Consider the following 21,337-nt stretch of genomic DNA (forward strand, 5'->3'; position numbering starts at 1 on the left):
TGATTGCTATAGCGTTTCGAGTTGTATCAATCCATGTGGAGACGATCTTGAATATTCATCACTTTATTACTTGTTGTGTTCAACCATCAGACCCATATATACTAGTAAGTAATTTAATCATTAATTGCTCAAGTGGATGGAAGAAAAAGCACCCAGATTGGGGATGTGTATTTGGTTTGACCATGGGTATAATGAAATTGAAGTTGCACGAGTAATGGAATAAGAATCCTTACCAAATCAGTGAAACCACTTCTAAATCATCCAAAGGCTAAGTAATCTTTCTCAAATCAGCAAACATACGTGAAGTGCCCATGGAATCGTTGTTCGTCTTTTTCTACTTTTTTCTTTTTTTTTTTAAGATTTAGTTGGAATTAGAGCTGGAGAGAACAAAGTAATCAAAGAAATTACACTGACAAACAAGTGAGAATAAGAGTGGAAAGGAGATGTCAGAGGGGAATTGTCTAGAAAGGGATCGCGGGAAGCAAAATAAAATATGGGAGTTTTTAAGTTTTTTTATAAGGTACCCGCCTTTTACTAAAACTACCTGTTTTGTATATCTTTAACTTAATTTTCAGCCCTTTTTTTTAATTTTCACAATTTTATAACATTTTTAAAATGCTTTTATATTTACTCACAAAAAAATAAGGTTATTATATCTGACAATAATATTAGGGATCCTAGTATTTAAGTCTCAACTTCAGACCCAATACTATTTATCACACATTTATTCGATGATAAATTTCATAACTTATAAAATTAGTTATTCGTCATTAAATAGATGAGTGACACATCCGTTGAGACTCAAATTGAGACTTAGATGCTGGGATGCCTAACACAATATTATATTTAATACTATCTTGTAGCATTTTTAGAATGTTAAATTATTAATTTATATTCTATTTAGCATATTTTTATATCACCAATAGACATTGACGGTCTAAAACTTCAATCATTTTGTCTTGTAGCAATTTTCAAATGTTATTGTATTTTATCAATCAGAATGCTACCAATGCTATTTTAAAATATTATTACATTTTTTACTATTCCTTAACATTTTTCAAATGCTATTTTATTTAATCTTATCTTGTAGCATTTCCTAGATGCTATATAATTCAATATTATATGTAGCATATACAAAAATGCTACTAATAATTATCAAGTGTATTAAAACCAAATTGTAATGGCTTTCAAACTACAAAGGTAGCGTCACTTTAGAAAATATTACAATAAATTAATATTTGGTAACATTCTTTAAAAAAATGCTACAATAATCAGCACCCATCGCACCAAATTTTGTGCAACAGGTTCCCATCGCACAAAATTTTGTGCAACAAGCAAGTGTCGCACAAAAATTCAGATTACACAATCTAAAATTTTGTACGACAGGTTCCTATCGCATCAAATTTTGTGCGACAGGTTTCTATCGCATCGAATTTTGTGCGACAGGTTCCTATCGCATCGAATTTTGTGCGACAGGTTCCTATCGCATCAAATTTTGTGCGACAGCTTATCTATCGCACAAAAATTCAGATTACACAAAATTTAAGCTATTTTTTAGAGGTCATAATTTAGGCTAAATGTATCCATTTTTGTGTGTATAATATACCGTTTCGAATCTTACAACGAAATGAATCAAACCCACAACCTTTTTTTTTTCCAGTCTCCCTTCTGACCAAAAAAACATTTGCCTCAAATTATGTATGACAGGTAGCTGTTATGAGAGTTTTAGCAAAATCAATATAAAATGTGTCGTATATGCACTTTATCATGTTTTTTGTGTGTAATCACATTTGTTTTATTTTTTTAATATTTTATAGGTTTAATGGATTCAATTATGCTTTAAATGTGTTACGACAGTTAGTGGGAGACGTTGGCAGATGGGTGTATAGAGTACCTGAATGGCAATAATACAGATTTTCTAATTCGGAAAGATTGTATGTTTGATAAGTTTCTTGCAAGAGTTTATGATGTGTTACAGATAAATCGTAATGAATACAATGTCACCATGAAGACAACTTTGAGGTCTAGTAATATAGTGTATCATACATGTTCGCTGCCTATGGACATATTTAACGATAAAATAGTCAAGGTTGTGTTACATATGGCCTCTGATGTGGTCAACTACGGATGCATTCCTATATTTGTGACCACATCTCCTCGAGTTGATTACCAAGATGTTGAGCCACCTGTAGAAACTGAAACTTCTTTTAAAGCAAACGTCTCTGTCCCTGATAGTGAATAAGAGGTATTACCACAGACACTGTCCTTAAAACAATATTACTCTCCACTCCACAACAACAATGACACTATTAATGACACCTAGCGGATGTTGAAGAAGAGGCATTACCATTAACAACGTCATTAGAGCAACATTACTCTGCATTCTACAATAATGATTTTCGTAATAATGATGATCCTATTGATGACATTGGCAACACGATAGTAAATAATGTTTGTATGGAACCATATAATAATACAACGGACAACTATTTAAATAGTTCAGTTCGTGATGAGGGCGTTGGTCCTTCTGATATTCCTACTAATGTTGAGGATGACGATCATAATGGTATTCCTATTACTAACAAAGACAACCAACCTATTCCTTCAGTGGCCCGTTCAAGAAGAATAATTATAGTTGACCACTTCTTAAGTCTTGCTCCAGTTTTACCTTCGAACTTGGCAGCTCCTGACTTGGTCAGAAATTGTAATTATGATGAAATTAGTATGGGTAAGTTGTTTGTTGCGAAGAATGAGTTAATACTAGAACTACGCAAAGTTGCCTTGAGAGATAAGTTTGATTTTAAGATCACTCGGTTGACAACGACACGTTTCGAGGCCCAATGTTCTTCGGAATCATGTAAATGACGTATTCAAACAACAAGAGCTTCGAATGAGCAGAATGTTATGTGGTTAGTGATAAGAGTTGACAACGTACACACTTGTTGTAATGAGGTATTGGCCAGTGGTGTTAGGCAAGTAAGGAATTGGGTTGTTGGTCATATTATTGCAGACAAATTTATCCAAGAAAAACGGATATGCACTCCAAATGACATCAGAGCAGACATGTAGCAGGAATATAATGTCTAGTTAACATATCAACAAGCATATCGAGCAAAAAAAGTTGGCCTTGAAATAGTTCGAGGGAACCCTGCAGAGTCATATAACTTACTTTCTAAATACTCTCATGTTTTGACCAAAGCAAATGAAGGTACAGTTACTCACCTGCGGCAAGATGGAAATGATAATTTCTTATACTACTTTGTAACTCATGGATCTTCTATCAAGGGTTTCATACAGTGTATCAAGCCAGTGATTGTTGTAGACGGTACTCATTTAAAGGGATTATATCGTGGAAGTATGTTTGTTGCGACATGCTTGGATGGAAACAATCAATTGTATATGTTAGCCATTGGGGTCATGGATTCAGAAAATAATGATGCTTGGGAATGGTTTATGATGAAATTAAATGAAGTAATTGGTGATAGGCCCGAGTTAGTATTTATCTCTAATAGATGCACTGCCATTAAGAGAGTCATTCTAGAAGTATTTCGCATTGCTGCCCATGGCATTTATTTTTACCATGTCAAAGATAACATAAAGTCAAAATTCAAGATGTCCAAAACTCGTTGGGATGAATTTGAGTTTGCCTTCATAAACGCAGCAAAAACATATGGACACAAAGAATTTAAAAACCAACTTGAGGGGTTGTGGCAACTGCACACGAGTGCGGCTGACTACTTAGAGAATAATGTTGGCACTTGTAATTAGGCAAGGTCTGAGTTCGAAGGCAGGAGGTACAGTATTCTTACAACCAACCTTGCAGAGAGCGTGAACTCTTTCATAAGGGAACCGCGTAAATTTCCTATAACTCATCTTGTTGATCACTTTAGGAAAACATTACAGTAATGATTTTATGATAGAAAATTATGGCTGAATCGATGAGTACTCGTCTAACAACGTGAGCAGACTAAATAGTCTCTTACAGGAAGACTTTGGCCGAAAGAATGATCATTCGTCCTGTGTCTCAATATCGATTTCATGTTTTGGGTGGTGGTATTAAAGAGAGGATAGTTGACATACCTAAGAAGACTTGCTCTTGCAGAGTGTTCCAACTTGATTAGTTTGTTTGTGCACATGCAATTGCAGCTTGCATAACCGTACAAGTGGATTACATAAGCCTTTGTTTTGAATTTTATATTAAGGAATCATTAGTGACGGCTTATGCACAACCAGTAGAGCCCGTCGGCGACATGGCAGATTGGGAGGTTCCCGAGAAAATTCGAGCAATGAAAGTTAACCCACCAATAGAAGCACCACCATTTGGTCGTCGTCCAGAGCTCAGAATACCCTCTGTTAGTGAGGATGCAGACAGGAGAATTGTAAGATGTGGGCGGTGCAACGAAGTAAGCCATAACCGAAAGAGGTGCAAGAATCTCATTGCGTTGGATCGAAACTAATTGTATCGAAATACTTATGTATTTTGAGAACTTTTTTTTATTTATTGTAAATTAATTATTTGAATTATATGTAAAGAAAGAAAAGTTCTACAGACACCAATAATAATAATAAATACAATGGCCTAAAATCTAATATCATCATTACATATCGACGCCACAATGTCCTAAAGGCCAATATCACCATTAAATATGTCCACATCAATCTTTTTCCTAAAGTACTGCACGTGGCCACTACTAAAATTGAATCTGAGTCCGAGCATTAAATACATTATGATCATCAACATAAAAACACCGTAATCGCTACTACTAGGCTCTTGTTGTGGCACACTCTTACATATTTTGACATTCCAAGGGTCGGCACTCCGCAAGTCACGTCGGATATTGTAGAATCCAACATCTTCTAACCACTCGAGCTACTATCCAATGATCGTCGCCCAGATTCACAGGAATGAATACCTACATACATAAATTAATGTACATTAATTGTTTTTATTATGTTTAAGATCTTTAAAAAAATAAAAAATAAACTATCTTGAATTGTGTAGCAAAACACACCATATCGACATCTGTGAAATGTTTCGACATGATTTCTTCTCATCCATCAATATAACTATTAAAGTTGTAGCTATATTGTAGTGAATCAAGGTCACAGTTGCCATCGTTCTATAATTGCTTCAAAAGACCTAGTAGATATATTCCAAGAAAAATATCGGGAGAGTATTAACATCAATATGCAATAACGAGATAAGAAATTATATTGACGATTATAAGTTTTGTAAGCTCATTACCCAAAAAAATGTATATGTATTCGTGACACGCTGAGACATGGCATTTGGATACTATCTCTGTTTTTCACTTATCAATCACAAACTTATTAATCGCAAGTACTCATGGATGTGCTGTAGTGGAATAGAAACATGTTGATATATAATAGAAATAATAGACAAGACGTTTAAGAAATAACTCTTAACAATGCTTACCTCATCCTCTAACCATCCTAGTGTATCGTGGCCTAATAGTATTCAAAACATTTGTACGACTGTCGAATAGTGCGATCCACTGTTATTTAGCCAACAAAACACTGATCAAACTCATCAAATATTCTTGGATCCTCCAATCCTCTAAGCGGGTTTATATCTACATTAGTTTTTTCATCGATGTCATGATCCATTATTTTGAGTGTAGCACAACCTTGATATTATTTACTTTCTTGAAAGGAGGAATCATGTTAGAACTATTAAAAATGTACGAGGGCCGGTAGAGATGTCCAAACTTACTTATGTATGGCGGTGCCTCTATGAAGATTTGGACGCTATCACCACTTCGTTCCCCGTACAAACTGTATAATGACATGGGAGTCTGATCATTGTTGCCACCAACATCAATATATATTCCCTGGTCATTTGGAGTCTATCAATTAGCTAGGATAAATATATTAAACTCATGTCAGATTAAAAAGGTCAAATAACAAATGTAAAATGCTAAACTACCTTACCATATACGAGCATCTAATCGGAGAAGTATCGCATGAATGCTTGGATGTACTGTCATTATAAGAATGGATGAACCCCGTCACATCTTGTCTAAACTACCTTAGTTCAGACTTCAGCTCATAAATTGGGCCATCAATTTTGTCCATCCGTAGGATGACATAAGCAAAACAAAATTTTGTCCTCGACTGATATTAGAACAAAAAAATATAACGAGATATTGTTAAAATGATTTATTAATTTATATTTGTGTAACAGAAATGATTATTAAGCAAAATATAACCTCAGGATCTTTTGTGTTGTCAGAATCACATGAGTGGTCACCTGGTTAGCTAGACCATGCTCATCGCAGTCGTCCTAGTCAGTTGGAGCATGTTCATCACGGTCGTCCTGGTCAGCTAGAGCATGCTCATCGTCAATAGGGTTCTGGTGCTCTTGTGCTTCACTCATAGTGTCGTATTGCTCTAGTACCTTTATACTAATGAGCAGTGCATTGACTATAGGTTGACGCTGCATATAGTACAAAATAATGAGTAAATAATTAGCAAAATTATCGAGCTTCGATAATGTACATAACTTTTTACTACTTCAAGCCACCTACATTACGAACCTATATCGGGATATATGGCACGTAATCCTTCACAGACTTCCAATAATTTTGTATTTTCTCGTTTGCATCTAGCTGGAGGGTTTGCATAACATTCCCCTGTCATACAGTTAACCAATTTTGAAGTTAAAATAACTTTTTACTACTTAGTAATATTGTTAGTTGTTTTATATAAATAATACTTACAATACGAGTGTTGTCGTTGAAAAATGAATGCACCACATCATAAGTTATTTTTTAAGAAACAAATGCCTTCCACTTTGAGATGCGAGGAATTTGATTGTTTATCTTTACGGCCCATTGTGATGGTATCCCCTCGATCACTTCGAAAAGCCAAGCCTACAATAAACAAAGTTAAAAAACTACATAAGTTAGTTTGGTATAAGTATAAAACTAACGAACTCGAATATTATTATTTTTTTTTACCAACCCACCTGAAACCCATAACTGAAGCCATAAATATTGTATTTCTCAATATTATGAGAAGGATTTTTCAAACGCTCCGTCTTAAATTTGTTGGCCTTCTGGTTCAATGCATTGTTCAAACTGTCGTATACCATTTGCCATGATAAACAACCCTATGGATGACTTCAAAAGTGGTCTATATCATCAACATAATTCATTAGCTAAAAGTCAGCTTGACTATGATCCTTTCTCCCATTTAGTACCCTATTCGCAAAGTAATACAACGCAATTTTCAGGGCATTAGTGTCATCCATAGCACGAAAGTTCAAAGCGGCAAATCTAGCATCCAATTGCTTGAGATTCAAGTCCTTAAACCGACTATCGAAGTACTTATTACGCACCCTATGTTGCGTCTTCAAATTTTTTGGTTCAACATTTGAACAATTGGAAAGCCCATAACGAGACATCACTCTCCTATCGATAAATGTATACCCAGTGCTCTCCAATTTGAAACCATAACTTATTTTCATCAATTTCTTCATGTGCCACTTGCCTAAGCAATATGTTGTGAATTATAACAACACTGAAATTATAACTACCAAAGTCCAAGAAGTGCCGAAAAATATGGCTCAAGAAATGATCATCAAAGCATAACTTCATCACGCCACGTTTCTTCCCAAGTTCAGGTGGATTGCGCTTTGCCAACTTAGTTTTCTTCATCTATCTGAAACAAAATCGAAATTCTATTCACTATTGTGCTATTTATAAAATAATTATAATAATAATATTAAAGAAGTTATCTAGAAAGTAAAAAATAATATTTTCTTTGTGCAATGAGCTTAAATTTGGAGTCGACAGCCACCCATCGCACAAAATTTGGTGCTAGGGGCACCAGTCATACAAAAATTTAGATCACACACAATCTGAATTTTTGTGTGACAGGTATTCATTGCACAAAAACTGAGTTTTTGTGCGACGGACAAGCTGTCGCACAAAACATTTTACGACGGGCACCTGTCGTATACAAACTCAGGGCAAACACAAAAATTTTTGCTCACGCATCCTCGCACGATGGGTGTTGCCCATTGTGTGACCTCACGCACAAATCGCACAAAAAAAAATCACCCGTTGCAAAAAAAATGGGTGACCCGGCAATATCCATCACAAAACAACAATCACCACTACAAGCACCCCCACCACCACCATTATTCTCAAACTACTACTACTATTATTCTCAAATTTCATTCTTAATTAATGAAATATGAATAAAATGGCTAATCTAGGCTTTGTTGAAGTTGATTAGTGGATTTTGTTGATTTTCTTCGCCGTTGAAAGTGGAGCCACCACCGATGATGGGTGGAGCCGCCGCCGACAATGGGTGTTTTGGGCTCTTGGAGAGATTACGTGAAAGAGATTGAATTGGGGGAGAGTTGTGAGAGGGGCACTTTGGTCTAAAAATTTTGATTTTGGCTAATGTTGATAGAAATAAGTTTGTGGGATTAAAATTAAAAAACCAGAAACTTTTGAGGTTATTTGTGTAAATTTCTCCATTTTTGTTTGCATCCCTATGATTTGAAGATATGACATAACATTTGTATTAATTTTTCATTTTTCAATTAGCAAAATGTTTTTATATTAATTTGTCTACTTACAATCAAGAATACGGTACAACCCATAATTTATTCTATGTTAGAATGCATATATCTATTTATATTGTAACCAAGAATATGGCATAGTCTAAAAGTCTATTTCATATTAAAATTTGAGAATATATATGCTCTACTCACATTTGATGATAAAGATGTCTATCTCTATTTAATTATACGATTGGAGAATATAGCTCCAATTTGAACAATATTAATGTTGGAACTTAAGCTCCTACCCTTCAAGTTGAGAGTGAATGGCAACATCCCATATAATTAAATATCACTATTACAAAGTTAAGGTATGTTGACAATATTCTTGTACTCTATTTAAAAAATTAACTTAAAAGCTAAAACTAGACAAGACATTTTAATGACATGGTGCATGTATTTTGTGGATAACGCCTCAAGGGATAATAATATTACTAATGCCATAATTTTAGGACTAAATTTAAGTTTAATACAATAGTCTAATTCAAAGTGAAGTATGCTGAAAATAAGATAAATTATTTGGCTCAAAAGTTAGCCTAATCCTACACTCAATGTTAGACAAACTTCATGCAAAACAAGCTATGTATCCTTTTGTGAAGGTTAATCATTTAATTGTGGTCGATAAATTTTGTATAAAATGATGCGATATAATTACATTGGCTAAAATAAATCATATGGGTTGCGGCATGTTGTCATCTAACTAATACAATAATTCCACACCAATTTTGTGTAAAATAAATTCACATAAAGTTTGTGACTTTATTTATTTACATACCTGTTTTAGTGTATATTTGGTTTGATTTATCTAATTGCCAAAAATACTTATTTAATCTCAAAAACTCCTTTTAAAATTTTTGAACAAATATTTACTGACCACCTAATATTTCACACTTTATCAAAAATCCACTAAAATATTTTTTCTTTTGCAATATCTACCTGAAATTTATAAAGTGCATCACTTTGTAAACTTCTTCATTAACACCTTTAGAAAAAATTAATAGAAGATTGGCAAAATAACTACTTTGCTCCTAAATGTAAAACGACTATCTAATCCTAGCTAAATGATTAAAAAAAAGTTCATTTTGTAGTGGTTGGTACCAATAATATTTACAAAATTAGCTCTATGAACTCATCAAACCTATGCATTTAGATATATAAAATGACTAAAATAATGATTCTAGCCAGTTTGTAGCTTATTTACGATATAAATCAAGAAACTCTTATTTATATAATTGATTCTGAAAATATATTTTCAACAATAATAATAAATTTTTAATAAAAAATTCATTGTAGAAAACGTTTGTTCCTATCAATAAAAGATAACAACATAATATAAAATGACTAAAATAATTATTCTAGCCAGTTTGTAGCTTATTTACGATATAAATCAAGAAACTCTTATTTATATAATTGATTCTGAAAAATATATTTTCAACAATAATAATAAATTTTTAATAAAAAATTCATTGTAGAAAACGTTTGTTCCTATCAATAAAAGATAACAACATAAAAATAGTTATGAAGACTTAAAGTTATATAGTTTGTTCCCATCTATCCAAAATGAACATGATCAATGGATATTACCTAAAATTTTTTATATTGTCTAATTGTATTTTAAGTAAATTTTTAGGGTTAAATTTTTGCTTCGATGATAAAAATTTCAAATTTTAGACTTTTAAGAATAATAGTTGTAACTTTTTTAAAAGTTAAATTATCTGATATGTCCTTTATTTATTTTATTATTTTATTTTATTCAATTCAAACATAACTTGAAAATATTTATCTTATCAAAAAAATTTAATAACTTTTGATAAAAAAATCTTATGGACAACCAGACAACTTATCTTTTTAGTAAAAGCTCTGCTCATGAAAATTCTAATAGGATAGTCTTTAGCGACGAGATGTTCTGGTGCAGTTCCCTGCACATCAGATTCAGTAAACCTCCCCTTCGTTCTCACGTGCGCGCTTGTTTTTGTTCGAGACTTTGACCCCAGTCCTCACGTGCATGTCCAGAGACGTCAAATTGCAATTTCCAACGAACAGAAAACCGGTCTATCTTCCACACCCGTCGGATCTAAATTCAAACGGCTGACTGCTGACTGCATCCGTCAACAGGTCCCACAATCAACGGCTGTGATTCTCATCTTCCCCTCGAGCGCAAAGATTTTTATTTATTTATTTTATTGTTGTCTGTGTGTTTCCTACTTGGCAAACGGCTACGGAGTCTGTTTTCAGCTTCTTTAGTCTTACATTTACTTCCATTAATTAATTAATTAGTTAATTAATATACAATATCAACAACAACAATAATAATAATTATACACACAATTTGTATATTAGTTTCCATTTTCAGCTATTTATTATGTAATAGTGTATACTAGGCTCTTCTGCTAATCGGAGAATTTATTCATGAAACCGATGTTTAAGCAGCAGCGAATTTAGTGTTCTGTTTGGGGGGAGAGAGAGAGAGAGAGAGTGACATTAGTTAGAGAGAGAAGGAAGTCTTCAGAAAAAAAATTTAGTTAGGGTTTCTGTTTGGTAAAGGAGAAAATTGAATATCAAGTAGTTTCTTGGGAAGTCTAAAAGAAAATAGAACAAAAAAAAAAAAATTTGAGTGTGTATTTTGAGTGTGAAATGGTAGAGAAATGTTTGCGATGAATCCACAACCACTACAAGCGCGGCCGTATATAGACACGGAAGAGCATGACGTGGCACAAACTCCGATTCCGATTCAAAACGGCAGCAAACAGGGCGACCGTTACGACGAGCCTGAAGAAGTTGAAGATGAAGCGGGAGCGAGCTCGGTTAACCGAAAGAGCAATGATAGAGGAGGTTCTTCTGTTCAATCATCAACTTCAACTCGCACCAGTGAGCTCACCGTAGCCTACGAGGGCGAGGTCTATGTGTTCCCTGCAGTCACTCCTCATAAGGTATTATGTCAATTATATTTGCATTAGGCTTAATGATCGATTATGAGAAACTGTGGAATTTGATTGATGATTGATGATTGATGATGAGTAAGTGTTAGTATTGGTATGTTTGCTTTCTTATGTTAGGGGTAATACGTTTGCTCTTCTTAATCAACCACAACTATGTTGTCAAGATTAGTGTTAGGATACTTTTGATGCTATTGCTTCTCTGGCATGTCAAATTGTCGATGACTAAAAAACTTTTGACGCTTTCTGCAATGAAGAAAAACATTGAAACTATGATTATATTGAATGTTTTGATATCTTTCAATCTCAGGATTGTTCTTGCAAGGAGAAAACCACATGAAACACAATGATACATTTTTATCTTATATTTCTTGTTTTATAATGATGCTGCTCAGATAAGAAAATGTTTTGAGCTGCAGAGTTTTATTTGTAGAAATTGTGCTTCTGTTGCGACCGTGCTCATTAGAATCTGCTCCTTTGTTACCTCTCTGTTTCTTGATTTCTTGAGGTGCCCATGACAGGTGCAAGCATTGCTATTACTACTGGGAGAGTGTGACATTCCTTCTACTGTTCCCAGCTCAGCTTTTGCGCAACCACAAAACATTATGGTATTACTTTATACGATACTACTTTCGTTTAAGAGAATTTTTTTGTCAATCTGAATTTCATTGTCTACATTTTCCGTATTCCATTTATCAGAGTGGTGGCAGTGCCTCCAATGGCTCAAAGCTTTCACAAAGAATTGCTTCTTTGGTGAGGTTTCGTGAAAAACGAAAAGAAAGAAGCTTTGAAAAAAAAATTCGGTATAGTTGTAGGAAAGAGGTTGCTCAGAGGTAAGATGCTAATTCTGTTGATAGGTTGAGTGTTTTAAAAGTACTACAGTTTATATGCATCAGTAAAAGGGAATTGCATGACAACAAAAGAATCTGCTGCATTCTTATGAATATTGCAGTTGTAAATTGTCTACCCGTATATTGGGAAAGAATTCATAGGGGTATTGCAGTTGTAAATTATCTACATGTATATTGGGAAAGAATTCATAGGGGTACTGCAGTTGTAAATTATCTACATGTATATTGGGAAAGAATTCATAGGGGTAAGTTCTAGTTACAGATGCTATGATCCTGTCCTTTGGTCTCTCTCTTTCTCTCAGGAACAAGCACATGCATCCCTCAAATGCAAATGCTACATACTCTCAAACACAATACAATCCAAGCATATTGGCTAACTATTTTGTATATCGAGTTGCTGTGACATGAGTTTATGTGTATTTTGGAGTATAAAATACTCCGCTGTTTTAAATCAGTCAGATCTAAGTGATTGTTGATCATGAACATCAGTGTTATGTGAGACATTGTGATTTGCTATCAATTGGATTGCTACTGTACTTTTCTGCTAGAATGCAACGTAAAAATGGACAGTTCACATCATCAAAGGCGACTTTTAACATAGCTTCTGCCAATTCAAATCCAAGCAATGGCAGTGCCCCTCCTGAATCCGTGTGAGTTTGAATATTAATTTCAGTTGTTAGAAACTTTAAGTCCAGGCTTACGCTTCTTCAAGAATTACATTTCTCTGCATTAAGCTCTTTTTTTTTTTTTCAAATGCTAATAGCAGTCCTTGTTTATTTATTTATTTTAATCGATTTGTGATTCTGCATTTTGTTTAGCTCGCGAATATGTCAACACTGTGGGATAAGTGAGAAGTTGACTCCAGCAATGCGTAGGGGGCCAGCTGGTCCAAGAACTCTTTGCAATGCATGTGGCCTTATGTGGGCGAACAAGGTAAATCTCTTGTTCATAAAACTAGTATTCAGTTAGATTTTTACCTCTCTCAAGTGTCTATATTGGGTGCTCTAATATGTTTTATGTTCTGCTCTTCCTCTCAAGTATCTTTATTAACTTGTATTTCCATTTCTTATACACCCTGAATTCAAATTTCTTATGGGTATAAAGCTAACAAAGACGACGTAGCTTGGCCAGGGCTTCAGCTCTTATTTAGACAAAATTTTATTGTAGATTTATCCTTGTTGCAGTAATGCATTGGCCGCATTGGTCTTTCATGCAAGGGAATCTTTCAGAAATATCCACATTGCCTCAAATTGAGGGATTAGTGATTTCAGGATTATCGAGATCTACAACTATTTAGATTATCTTCATTAGACGGTAATGAATTTAGGCTCTGTTTGGTAATAAACAACTTGCCTATCCATAGACACCAAGCACCACACTTATATTTATTATCGGGTTACTCCTTTGTCTTTGTACTATGCTCAAGCTCTGGGCTGAGCAGCAGGACCGAATTTTTATTTGTTATGTGCCCAAATAATGGATTCAATAGTTCTTGCTATAATGTGTGTTGAGCAGCTGTGGCTTGTAATTGTTTGGTAAACACTGCAGATTGGAAGTTAAGGTGAATTTAATTCAAAGTTGATGAAAAACTTATATTACCTTACTATTTTGTCAAAATTATTAACTTTAAAAATCATATTTACCAACACTAAGAAAGGAATTTGGCCAGTGCATTTTGCTATACTTATTTTCTTTGCTCTCTTTCTTTTTTATTTAAATGTTTACATGCCACCATTTAAACAATAATTAGTAACAAAGACATCTGAAAGTTTGGTAGTATAGTTGAAGTTGTGTTTGTTAGAGAAAGCTACATAGACATGACACTTTTAACATCATAAACTTTTCTTTATGAAAAGGATCAATCTTTTAGAACTCTGTAGGTATTTGCAATCTATTTTAGCTTTTCCTATCCATTAGAGGAGTGAAATCATTTGCACTAAATTTCATATTGATTGATTTATTAACCTATGCTGGCATTGAATGATTTCATATTATTTGAAAATATGCAAAATCCTCTCAAGTATGATTTGCTGCTCTTAAGAAAGTTCTCATAGTTGATTCAGATTAGGCGTAAAATAATGAAGATTTTAAAGAATGATAATTATTAAGTGGCTTTAAACCGGATTTAAGAATCTTTTTGTTTGCTTGGTTCATGCTGTCTCCTTTTTCAATGTGTGTGGCCCTGAAATTCTCAGTGTCATAATTACTGAGCCATTGATTGAATTTTCTTCTATGGTGGGAAAAAGTATTCCTGGTTCCTTTACAATTTCGCCCAGCTATTTGTTTTCTGCTAATACCCTTATGAATCATGAGTAGTGTTCATACTCTCATTCTAGATTTAAGTTGTGCTTGATTCTTAAGTTGATAAGCTCTTTTCTATCTCGGGAATAATTTATTTTTCACTCTGATATAGAAGATGCAACCATGATATGCTCCTTTTCCCTTTTGCAGTAAATGAGCAATTCATTTTCTCTTGGATATTAATGTCTCCTGGATATGTTTTACCTGTTTCTATGTAGATACTTGTCTGTACGAGCTCTAGATATGCTTCTCAACTTTATTGATTTCCTTCTAGCTGCGACTTAACATACTCTTTATCTGATTTGAAGGGAACCTTGAGAGATCTTACAAAAGGGGGAAGGAATATTTGTTTCGAACAACATGAGCTGGTTTGTATCTTATAACTGATGTCTTCTACTTTTGAAGAGAAAAGAACCTTTTCTTGATTTTCCATATTTCTTTTTGCCGAAACAAACCATAGTAATTGATCATCCGAGTCATCATTAGTGTTTGTTCATGGTAATTTCTAGAATGTTAATATATTGTCAAGGAAAAATCTTCCTTGATGGCTATTCATAACCTTCAGGAAACTTCTAGTGATATTAAGCCTGCAACAACAGAAGCAGAAAATTCTTATGCCAACCAAGATGAACAGGTAACTTCTTAGAATCAGTAAAGATTGATATGTAGAAAACAAAATAATTTTATAGTGCTGTAAGAGAAGAAATGTGGAAACTTTTGAATATGGTATGTTGCTTCTTGTAACATTTTTATATTGTCAATTTGTTAAGTGCTTTTGCATGATTGATCTAGTAAAGTAGCTAAAATTCTAAACCATGAGACAGTGATCATTTCTGGACATCCTGTCCACATTTAGTTTCTTTCTCATCTCCACACCCAAACCTGCACCACAACCCCCCACCTAGGGATGGCAAATTTTTCCGGACCCGGCCCGGACCCGGACAAACCCGGATTATCCGGTACGGGTTCAACCTGCACCGGATGCATTAACAATGCGGATCCGGGTTGTAATTTTTCAAACCCGGATACATTCCAGGTCGGGTCCGGGTTTAGGTGAACCCGGATCTCCAGAACCCGGACCCGGACTACCATTTATTTATTTATTAATTTTTATTACTAACTAAAAAATATATAAGCATTAAACAATAAATTGGGCAAGAAAAAAAAATAAAAGCAAACAAGACAAACCCGCAAAACCCTAAAGCAAAACAAAACAATTGCTCCAGCCGCCACCTTGTTGAGGGGAGGGGGGAACATAAGCAAAACAAAACAATCCCTCAATCTTTATCAGTTCATCTCTCAATCTTCATCTCCATCTTCATCTCACTCATCCCCAGCGGCCACCTCAAACCTCATCTCCCTCATCCCTAGCGACTGCCACCTCAATCTTCGTCTTCTTCATCCCCAACGACCAAGTTCATCAATACATCATCAATTAATCATCTCAATTCATCATCCACTATTATCAAAAACCTAGCTCCACCGTCGTCAAATTCGGTCTCATCTCTCTCCAAAGAGCAAGCTTTGCTGCTAATTGCTAACCCCTTCTCGCCGGCAATCATATTTTTCACTGGCCCATCACCGCCTTAGTTGTGACCTGAAATTTTCTTTCGTTTCTCTGTATTTCTCTTTTAATTTTTTGCTTTTGCTTAATTTCGGTAATTATTAATTTTTTTTCTTGTTGTTAATAGCCAAACGCAGCATCTTAGCACATAATATCCATATAATTGTAAATTTTATTATTGAAGTAAGCAAATTTGGTTGTGATCCCATGAATTCCTCCTATTGTTTTTTGCTTTTGTAATTCCAAAGAACCAAAAAGTGGCAAGTATTAAATCTATCTTCGTCCAACCACCGGGTTTGAAACCCGCAATCCGGAAACCGGGATTTTTCCGGGTTGAACCCGGACCGGACCCGGAGTGAAATAATCCGGGTTTATATCCGGATCCGGGAGCGTAAATTGTCATCCGGGTCCGGAACCGGAAACGTTAAACCCGGACCCGGACCCGGATTTTGCCATCCCTACCCCCACCCCCTTTTTCGAAAGGAAAATAAAAAAGGAAAAAATAAAATAATTTGGTAGTTGTGTTTGCTGAGTAGAAAAAAATTCAAATTTAAAATGTTGGTATCAAATATTCTTTTATTCTTTTGTATTTGGTTATGATCCCTTTGTTGTAGGATTTGTCCTGATGGAATGTACCTTTCAATTTATCAAGTAGATTAAATTATGAAACAAGTAATTGATGCAAAATTTGATTTTAACTGAGCTTTGCTATTCATCAATAATAGGGAAGTCCACACGAGACAAAGCCTGCACCCTTGGATCCTCAAAATCATTCCATGAGGTCAAATGAGCAGGTATGGCAATTTTTCTAGAACTTGAAATCAATTTACATTTTGTGGATGATCATTGACTTCTGTCTAAGTTGAAGTATCGTAAAGGAGCTGGAAGATTGTAGAACAATAATATTTTAGGTGCCCCACTGGACTTTTCTGGTCCACTCTTGCTGCCTTTTTTTCTTTAATACAAGAGTAAGATGCACAAAAAACTTTTGTTGCTTTGGACTGAGAATCATTAGCAGAATTACACAATAATAGTTGCTAGTGTGCGCAAGGATTTATGACATAGAGTAAGTAGGATCTCTATTTTTGTATCAAGTATTGGCAGGAGCTTTCATGAGCTGTGATGTGAATTAACAATTCATATGGAACATTTTGCCAGACAAGTGGAATCAGGTCAATTGATGACATTGGTATTTGCAGGAATGGGATTTCTGACATGGATCTTGCTTCTAAACTGGGATTTAACTAACTGAAAAACAATAAGATAATTGCTGTTTTGTTTTTTTGGTATTCACAGCATATGTATTTTAATACTAAAGGAAGTCTTAGAAAAAGATTAGTTGGATTGGTCAGTAGAGACTCTGGATGCGTAGCCCAGTCCTATCAATCCAGGCTTGTTGGACTGGGATGGCTAAACCTCTTCCATCTGATAACAGCCATATTGAACGCTTTTAAGATTACTGTCGTAGAAGAAACAAAATATCTGTGCTAGCTAGTATTGTTCTGAGCATCATAAATATCCGTTTGTTTTCTGGAACATTGGTCAATAATGGTTGTGGCCTAGGTTACAAATTGTCAACTTATCATGATTTTCATCTCTGTTATTTGATTTCTTTCATATCATTGTTGGATAATTGTTTTGTCTAATGTTATGTTATTTTTTCTTAGCTTATGATATTGTGTTAGGAGTATACTGTATTATCTTGTTACTTTGTTTGTTCCTTCAAGTGCCTAATTAATTGCAATTTCATTCCTGCAAGTCAAATCACTAATTTGTAGCTTGTCACTTAAGCCTGTGGTTTTGATTATCAAATATACCTGTTTGATAAGCAGTACTTGCTGGAAAGTGATGATGGTTTTGCATGTCCTTTGCCCATTCAAGAAGACAACTCATTGATGAACCTTGATGACGAGGTATTTTGTTTGCTTATTGATGAAATTCATATGATGCAGGTTCAAGATTGACTCCTACTCCATACTTTTAAGCAAAAATCTAATGCATTATCTAGTTCCTTTGCCCATACCAGTTCTTTCAATAAATGGGAGATAGAAATGTATTCCCATTGGTGAAATTTTTGATGGCATGGTATCAATTAACAATCCAGCATGTAAACCTGAGGGGTCAGTTGAATGGTTAGGCATGTGGTTTGCGCTTATATTGTCTAGGGTTCTATTTCTTGGGGATGATTACCTGTTGAAAAGCTACTAGTTTCTTTCTTCCTTTGCACGGTTCTGCAAAGACCCCGGTATCAAACTTGAGTTTGCTAAACAGGTTCACAGAATTTTTAGGTTATCGAAAAAGGAAATTGCCAAAGTTTAATCTAAATATTTACAACATTAATTTAAGGATTGTAATTTAGGTAAAGCTATTGCTAGTTGAGCAACAGAGCAACTTGAATCTATATGGCAAGTGAAGTTAGGGCTGCTTGTCTAGTTGAATTACAATATTTGGTTGGTGTTTTGCTGCTTGATACTGCCATGGAAGTTTTCAATTTAGGATTTTGTTTCCTGTCGCCTTTGAGATAACAACAGGAAATTTTCGCGAACCATTTCTTACTGTCAAAGAATATCAATGATGAATGAAATGTTAAAAATGCTATAACACTTCAGATGCGCACTTTATTTTTTGTGCGCATGCATGTGTCTATATAGGTTTATGTTCTTTTATAACAAGAAAAGGAATTGTGTGTGCAACACCAACCTTAGTACTAATTAGTTGAAAAGCATATACCTGTACACTTTTTTGAAGTCATAATTCATCTGTAATATGTACCAGGACTTGCAGGAAGCTATGGATGAGCTTGCCAATGCTTCTGGGTCAGATTTTGAGATCCCTTCAAATTTTGATGAGCAGGTATTTATTTGTGTATAACCTGGCTTCAAATAAGAATAAAAGCATGCCTTAAGTTGATGATATCACATTACAGGTTGATGTTGATGATTCGAATTTGGGGACGGACTGGCTGGACACTTGAAATCATGCCATTTGTTTGTAGACATATTAAAGTAATGCACACTTGGTTTGCCAAATGAAGTTCCTTTGCTGGTGTATACTAACATGATTATACAGCCCAGAGCCAGGTTAGCCAGGTTATGTTCATAGTCAAAATAGAAAAACATCTTCATGTACCTTGCTTTGGATAATATAATGTAAATAGCTTTTTATATTCCAACTTCTCTATTTTCCATGCCGTTTTTCTGAATTAATTTAGTTGGAAACTAGATTGCCCAAAAATGTTACTTGTGAGTAGGAGAGAATTCTGGTTGACTACAACAAATCCACATTAGAGATCATGCGGTAACATGCTTCAGATTCATCCATTTTGATAAAATACGCACAGTGGATTATGACTGGGCAACTGTAATTTAAAAATCAGTGTTAAAGCTTTGTTTAGCATACTGAGTTGATGGATCTTAGTTGTTTGGGGGAGTAGCTATAAAATAAAAATTAATAGCGTGTTGTAAATATGATTTATAAATAATATTTTTGACAAAAATAGTAAAGATATTATATAATTTTCATTATACAAGTGTTGGATAAAATTAACTTATCTTTTGAGCCATACTAGTTAGTATTTACCAAATAATTTGAGAGCCGTATCTTTCGCAATCTTAATACGAAACAGGACCAAAGTATTTGGTAAACACATTGTTCAGAAGTTAAGTTGGTTGTAATGTCATTGTTAGTTTTGTCAAAATTATTATTTAAAATTTATATTTTTATGGAGTCTCTAGTTGTTTTTTGCATTATATATAAAATATAAGACTCTAATTTTATTTAGCCTTTAGAGATTTGTTTTAATTTAAATATAGTATTCTACTACGCACACACACTCTCTTATGCATAGACTTTACCAATGGGTTTTACTTGCTCAATAATCAGTATTCGGGCATGCCTTCGAATGATCTTGCAATTGATTTCATCTCTACATGAATTTTCGTTAAAGGGTTAGTAAGCTAGGGATCGCAAAGAGTCCTTAGTATATATTCTTAATGCCAAAGCAGCTGTCTCTATTTTAGCAAGAGGTGAGAAAATATTTGTTAATTTTAACAATTTTTTTAATAAATGAATAATAAAATATTATGTATAAATGAAAACATTTTGTTTGCAACAATAAATTTTAGTACTTGATTTGTAATTAATTTGACTAGGCTGGAAATTAGCATCGAGGATGAGTAAATATTTGTTAATTTTAGGTATTAGATTTGACGTAGACATTAATTATTAAGATGAGAAAAAGATGACCGTATGTTTAGTGAATGAGATAAATAAGTGTCAAAAGTGATATGAAATTTTGTTATATTAATTACATTACATCATAGGTAATTTTGCAATCTAAGATTTTGGTAAATTATGATACGTACTCATATTATCTTTTAAGAAGTCCTAAGGGTCTGATCAAGTAGTTTCAAGCAGTTTTATGTTACTTGAAGTTGTATATTAGGGAAAGTATGAGGTTAGAAATTAATTTAGATTTTACCTGAAGTTGTATATTAGGAAAAGTATGAGGTTAGAAATTAATTTAGATTTTTCCTACTCTTCTATCTTAGAAAGAAAAAAGAATTTTCGGTGGATGCACTCCCTAAAGAAATTGAGATGAAATAGAAATAAGACAAGAAGTACTAATAAAGTAATGCATGTCGCTTGATCATCAACCCTAAGGAAATAGAAATAAAATAAAAATAAGACAATAGATACTAGGAAAGTAATTGATATCGGTTGATTATCATTGGTATTCAACAGACCGCCCTCTCATTAAATGTACAGAATAATGAACCACCAAATAACACACACACACAAAACACATCAACATATCACACACCTATAATGGATAGATTCTTCTTTTATTTAAACGTAGTTAGATTCTTAGCTAGTACTATTGGTTGAAATAAGTATGTTTTCATTGTTTGCCAGTACAAGCAAAGTCAAGATGATGAAACTGATATACTTGGGATTTTTTTCAATTTCTTAATTGAATCGTGAACTACTTGTTAGGGTTTAAAGGAGATGTGTAAGAATCCCACAGGCCCTATATATAAATTAACATTGAGTTAAATTAACATTCATTGCAAGCAAAGTCAAGTTGTATTCG

At 34.0% G+C, this 21,337-nt stretch overlaps 1 protein-coding gene across 1 annotated transcript; it reads left to right on the forward strand.

The window, feature by feature from the left end:
- The first annotated feature begins 10,580 nt into the window (after positions 1-10,580).
- Positions 10,581-19,432, forward strand: LOC18034665 (GATA transcription factor 19). The gene is made up of 11 exons (XM_006423645.2): positions 10,581-11,523; positions 12,051-12,137; positions 12,229-12,362; positions 12,929-13,030; positions 13,199-13,313; positions 14,990-15,049; positions 15,247-15,315; positions 16,971-17,039; positions 18,078-18,158; positions 19,021-19,098; positions 19,172-19,432. Exons 1-11 carry the CDS (start codon positions 11,239-11,241, stop codon positions 19,217-19,219), a joined length of 1,128 nt encoding a protein of 375 aa, XP_006423708.1. The 5' UTR covers positions 10,581-11,238; the 3' UTR covers positions 19,220-19,432.
- Positions 19,433-21,337: the final 1,905 nt, after the last annotated feature.

This window comes from Citrus clementina, unplaced genomic scaffold (genome assembly GCF_000493195.1).
Source record: "Citrus clementina cultivar Clemenules unplaced genomic scaffold, Citrus_clementina_v1.0 scaffold_8, whole genome shotgun sequence".
Classification (NCBI taxonomy): domain Eukaryota; kingdom Viridiplantae; phylum Streptophyta; class Magnoliopsida; order Sapindales; family Rutaceae; genus Citrus; species Citrus x clementina.